Source organism: Salmo trutta, chromosome 35 (assembly GCF_901001165.1).
Source record: "Salmo trutta chromosome 35, fSalTru1.1, whole genome shotgun sequence".
Lineage (NCBI taxonomy): Eukaryota > Metazoa > Chordata > Actinopteri > Salmoniformes > Salmonidae > Salmo > Salmo trutta.
In genome coordinates, this window is record NC_042991.1 from 20,702,725 (window position 1) to 20,708,724 (window position 6,000).

A 6,000-nucleotide genomic window follows, 5' to 3' on the forward strand; every position below is an offset into this window, starting at 1 on the left:
AGTTTGCGGTATATTTCAGAGATAAGATAACCAGTCAACCAAGACCTGATGAGAAGTTTGATGATTTGTGCCCTAGCCTACCACTCAAAGGCACTATGGATTTATTTTCCCTGGTTGATACAAACATGCTCAGGAAAGGGATACCACAATTTAAGCCTTCTACCTGCCTTCTCGATCCTATCCCTACCACCTTATTCAAAACAGTTTTTAATTGCATATCTGAAGAAGTGCAAGCTATTGTTTATAACTCCCTGTTCACAGGCACTTTCCTGACCACTAAAAACTCCTTCTGAAGAAAAGTCATCTAGATTATTCAGCTCTTAGCAAATTTGGGCCAATCTCTAAATTTAAATTCTTAAGCAAAATTCTGGATAAATTGGTTTTCAAACAGCAGAATTATTTTTTAAGTGTCAACTGTATTTAAAAAAAAAGCCTATCTGGTTTTCGTGCCCACCACAGCACAGAGACAGACTTAGTTACAGTGGTAAATGATCTTAGAGCCAACACAGATGCCAAACAGCTATCTGTCCTGTCCAACTCTTGGATTTGCATTTGACACTGTTGACCATGATGTCCTTCCGGTCCAGTTCTAAATTGGTTTAGGACGTATTTAACCGGTTCAGTTTATACATGTTACCCCTTGACAGTGTTTTCAGGAAGCACAGTATTGGTTTTCACTGCTACGCAGACGATACACAACTTTGCATTTCTGTGTCACCAGAGGATTTTAGCTCCACGGATAAATTATTAGTCTGTATTAGTGATTTAAATACTTGGATGGCTCAACTTTCTCCAGCTAAATCAAGACGAGAAACTTATTATTGGATCCAAAGCACAGAGAGAGAATCTTGTCGCACATTTTAATTCACGGTCAATAAAGATAAAACGTCAAGTAAAAAATCTAGCTGTTATTTTAGATTCTGAACTAAATTTCGAATCACACATTAGGAATGTGACCAAATAGCTTTTTACCACCTGAGGAACATTGCCAAGGTGCGTCCGTTTCTCTCTCAGGCTGATACAAAGAGACTCATCCTACATCATCATCCTAGCCCAGGTCCTGACCAAGACCAGATGGATAGCACACATTACACCGCTTTTAAGGTCACTGCACTGGCTGCCTGTGAGTTTTAGAATTAATTTAAAGATTATTCTATTGGTTTTTAAATCAATCCACGATTGTGCACCCCAATACATGTCAGACATGCTTTTAAGTTATGTACCCAGTAGGTCCCTCAGGTCCTCTGGCACTGGGCTTTTAACTATCCCAAAGCCTAGGACCAAGAGGCATGAAGAGGCAGCCTTTAGTTATTATGCCCCCAGCCTCTGGAATAGCCTGCCAGAGAACCTGAGGGGGACCAAGAGGCATGAAGAGGCAGCCTTTAGTTATTATGCCCCCAGCCTCTGGAATAGCCTGCCAGAGAACCTGAGGGGGACCAAGAGGCATGAAGAGGCAGCCTTTAGTTATTATGCCCCCAGCCTCTGGAATAGCCTGCCAGAGAACCTGAGGGGGACCAAGAGGCATGGAGAGACAGCCTTTAGTTACTATGCCCCCAGCCTCTGGAATAGCCTGCCAGAGAACCTGAGGGGGACCAAGAGGCATGAAGAGGCAGCCTTTAGTTATTATGCCCCCAGCCTCTGGAATAGCCTGTCAGAGAACCTGAGGGGGACCAAGAGGCATGAAGAGGCAGCCTTTAGTTATTATGCCCCCAGCCTCTGGAATAGCCTGCCAGAGAACCTGAGGGGGACCAAGAGGCATGAAGAGGCAGCCTTTAGTTATTATGCCCCCAGCCTCTGGAATAGCCTGTCAGAGGACCTGAGGGGGACCAAGAGGCATGAAGAGGCAGCCTTTAGTTATTATGCCCCCAGCCTCTGGAATAGCCTGCCAGAGAACCTGAGGGGGACCAAGAGGCATGAAGAGGCAGCCTTTAGTTATTATGCCCCCAGCCTCTGGAATAGCCTGTCAGAGGACCTGAGGGGGACCAAGAGGCATGAAGAGGCAGCCTTTAGTTATTATGCCCCCAGCCTCTGGAATAGCCTGCCAGAGAACCTGAGGGGGGCCGAAACTGTGGACATATTAAAAAGAGATCTTAATACACACCTTTTTAGCTTTGCTAAGCTTTGTTCAGTTTTTGTTATTATTTAGTTTTTATCCTCTTATTTTTGTTGTGTAGTAACTATTTCCATGTTTTATTTTATTTATTTGTTTTTGTTTATTCCATGTCTGAAATGTGCTGTATAAATAAAGCTTGATTTGATTTGATGCACTATGCAGAAATTGCTCCGCCATTTCCTGGTTGCTAAAATTATAATAGTTTGTCTAATTTCAGTTTATGGTACAAAACAAGCAACTATAGTGTAAAGAATCATTGTAGCATCTAAACCTCTGTGAAATATATTTTCCATAACCAAAAACATTGTATTTTCATCTGTTTGAAGCTGGTGTACAAAAACAAAACTTAAGACCTGGATGCATAGAAATAGCGCACACAGAACAGATATAGCGCTTCTTGCTTTCAATAAGAATGACAGATCTATAACACTAAGGTCTGGTCACCCAAAAAGTGACACATTGCAGCTTTAAGTTAGAACAGAGGAGCTTCCTTAGCATCATACAATGGTGTCAACAAATGGACAAATTCTGATAAATAAATGCGTTATTGTTCATTACACAGTAAGATCTCAATATGACAGAGATCATTCCCTGGCCATTAACAGGTTTAAACCTAGTGAAGAATAGTTGGAAGGAGCACACCAATGACAATAACCATCTGAAGCATCACAGACAAAGCTTGTGTAATATTTCAACGTGAGCTGCACTTTTGCATCACTACCAGACTGTCAGATTGACCAGATATGACACAGGAGGACCGATGCACATCAGTCCCATTGCTACAATGGCAGTCATGCAGAATGAGACTGTTTCAGGCCAAGGGGAACAGCCCCCTTGCATAATTATTTGTGTACAGTATTGTCCTGGTTCAATTACCCATACCCTCTCAATTAAACAAATGCCATCCTTTGTGTGTCTGCATAAAAATGCAATTATCTCAATAGAAGAGTTAAACAGAGCTGCCAAAATACATGGGACTCATGGGGAAGTGTGTGTTCTGAATCATTAAATGTGTTTTTCAATAAAGTGTCATGTAATTGAAGACTTACTACCACAAAGTGAGAGCACATGATGGTTGCACACTCCCCCTGTTAACGCATAAAACATGTGGCTAGTATGATATTAGTGTTCCTGATGTAAGACAAAGATAGTGTTTTGTTAAGGAACTTCATCCCCCAAGGTTTGCAGTGTTATACAACACAGTAAATATCAGAACTGGGGTCTAAATCAGATCCAAATCCACAATAATGATATAAAGAAAAGAGAAGTGTAAAAAAATATGACAGAATTTGCAGGTACAAGAAGTTCCAGATGGCAAACTGTACAATGAACCAAACACAAAACTGGGTCTCCCAACAGGATAGAACATGAATGGTATTGCAACAGTGTATTACATAATCATCCATTTCCATCATCAACATGAGTTATTGAGAACACTCTCCCGTTCAGTCACATACTTGACAAGTTAGTACTTTGGCAGCACTCCAAAAATAACTAGGATTCGATTTGTCAATCACCACTTCTAATAATCATTCTACTGTTAAAGCGAGCACAATTGTAACTGTTTTCTGGTGATTTTGGAAAATGTTTGGGTGAGGCCTGAAAAATAACACCTGCGTATAAGAGGAACTAAGTTGTGCATATGTCTCTAGACACAGAGCAGACATGTAGTTCTGTATGGAACCCTGGCACTGCAAGACACAACATACCGTCTCCACGACAACAGTGGTTCTTTCAGTAAAACACCATGGCCCACTCCCTCTCTGAACAGTGGACAACACTCTTCAGCACAGAACAAAGAACACTTCACATTTACCAAAAAATCCTTGGGCTGCTATCAGCACACATTTAAGTGTGATTAAACTCATGTCTGGTTATTTTCAGATGCACCTTTTATGAGCCGCAAATAGAACTTGAGTAAACATTTAATATGAAGTGGCTTGTAACTCGGCCCATTACAAAACCACATCTGGAATGTGGCTAAGTCAGGGGGATTTCCAATACAACTAGCTAATAATGGAATGCATTACTACAAGACTGTTCAAAGAAGGCCTAATTTTTCAAAGCCAAGAACACATGTTTTGGTATCAAAGCTGAAGTCTGGCACCCAGCCCTTATTAGAGTAATGAACACAGTCGCTATCCAGTACATAACATTTCCTCTCAAAGAATATCTCTGTGTTCCACTGAGGACAGCAGCGACCCGCTGTTTTGTTGTTTTCTCTCCGTCTACCTCAGATATTGGATCAGCAGAGGTGGATTACATGTAGAATCTCCACATCGGTGTAGCAATATCAATCAAGAGGGACTTTGGGCAAATGGAGGAGTGTCAGAATCAGTGTTTTTGTGCATGTTATCAGCTCACTGCAGACTGCTACCTGCGCCCACTTCCTGTTTCTCAGCCAGGAAACCAATGACTTGGCCTGGACACACTGCTACTACAGCCAACCTGCACTCTGAGCTCACTGTCACAGCCCACAGCCCACAGCACACACATGTCAACAGAAAACCCTGGCCAGACCATGTGTTACACTAACATACCATTACACTGGTACACTAGCATGACCACTACATGTTTACGGAGCATTAGCTGTTCACATGACTCAACTTTAACACATTTCTGCCAGAAATAGTTTCTCTGAATAGTGCAATGGATGGCAGAGAACTTGCTAATAGAACTTGAGAATATATCAACAAGATCCAAATGGCCTCTAGAATGGAATCCAGATTTTAAAAAACATGTGCAATTCTGTTTTAAGTAATCCAAAGACATCTATTTTGGTTGTATCCTCGACTTCACATATTTCCATCGGTTCAAATCACACAACCAGATTTCAATGTATTTATTTTGATTGTGAGCAACTATACACCGACATGAACGAATATGAGAAAAGAGAACGGGTAAAGAGAATAATATGGCATTAGAAAAAATGATCACTTACACACGTTCTTCTTCATGAGCACTTCAGCACACAATGCAGGAGCAGAGTGAGGAAGTGGTAAAGGGTTCAGAATGCCTTGACATGAAACTCAACACAGGAACTTGATCAGCCAATCACTTTCACCAAACACAGCAAAGTTACATTTTGAATACAAGACGTGCAATGAGCATAGTGTATGACTCATGTCACACTTCGCTTTGTGAAGTTGGCCTACTTTTGAGGAAGAATTCAAAACATCAAAGGAGTCAAAAGATCTTGAACCTTTTAACACACGTTATAAAGAAAAAACAATATCATACAATCTTTTGACAGTGAAGCATGCAGCGGGAAAACAATCAAGTTATAGCTTCATGTCTGAACAAGAAGCCTGCTTCCTCCAGGCCACTAGTAAATCTGCCTGTGTTCACCATTAGACTTAGTCAAAGTGCACTTCTTAAACCATGGGTTTAGGTTGCCTGTCAATCACCATCTTGATGGGGTGTTTTGTCTGACCCTCTGTCTGTAACCGTATAGATCCATATTGTCCGTCTACATTTTCTGAAGTGTCTGGACAGGCCCATGGTCTCTACTCCAGCTTCCACAATCTCCTCATGGTCATCCCGGAAGCTTTGAGCTCCACCTTCAAGTTGAACCAGAGGCCAACTAAACTTCTGCAATAGATCTCTACGCCCCTCTCTTCCCCCTCTTACTCTAAGATAAGACCATTTGGGTGCAGTTTTGGGAAGTTCCGTGTGAAATTCAGAGGAAGCTGAAAGTTGGTAGTAGTGTCTTTCTACACAGTAAGTGTTCCTTAGTCAGCAGTTATATTATGTTCAGTGTGTTCGTGTCCGCCCTGTCAGTGCAACAGCGGTGTTGTGTTGCCCAACTTTTTGCATCAACAACGTTCTCATACACAGTTGAATACATCTCAGTGAGAGAGTTATGAATGTATCAATGTATCTAAAGT

General features: G+C 41.5%; 1 protein-coding gene across 1 annotated transcript in view; it reads right to left on the reverse strand.

Moving 5' to 3' along the window:
* The window catches only part of LOC115174838 (centrosomal protein of 85 kDa-like), a 91,044-nt gene extending 85,846 nt beyond the window's left edge, over window positions 1-5,198 (reverse strand). The window contains exon 1 of the mRNA XM_029733770.1: window positions 5,055-5,198. Coding sequence (XP_029589630.1) covers window positions 5,055-5,070 — 16 coding nt within the window. The 5' untranslated portion in view covers window positions 5,071-5,198. The remainder of the gene's footprint in view (window positions 1-5,054) is intronic.
* Window positions 5,199-6,000: the final 802 nt, after the last annotated feature.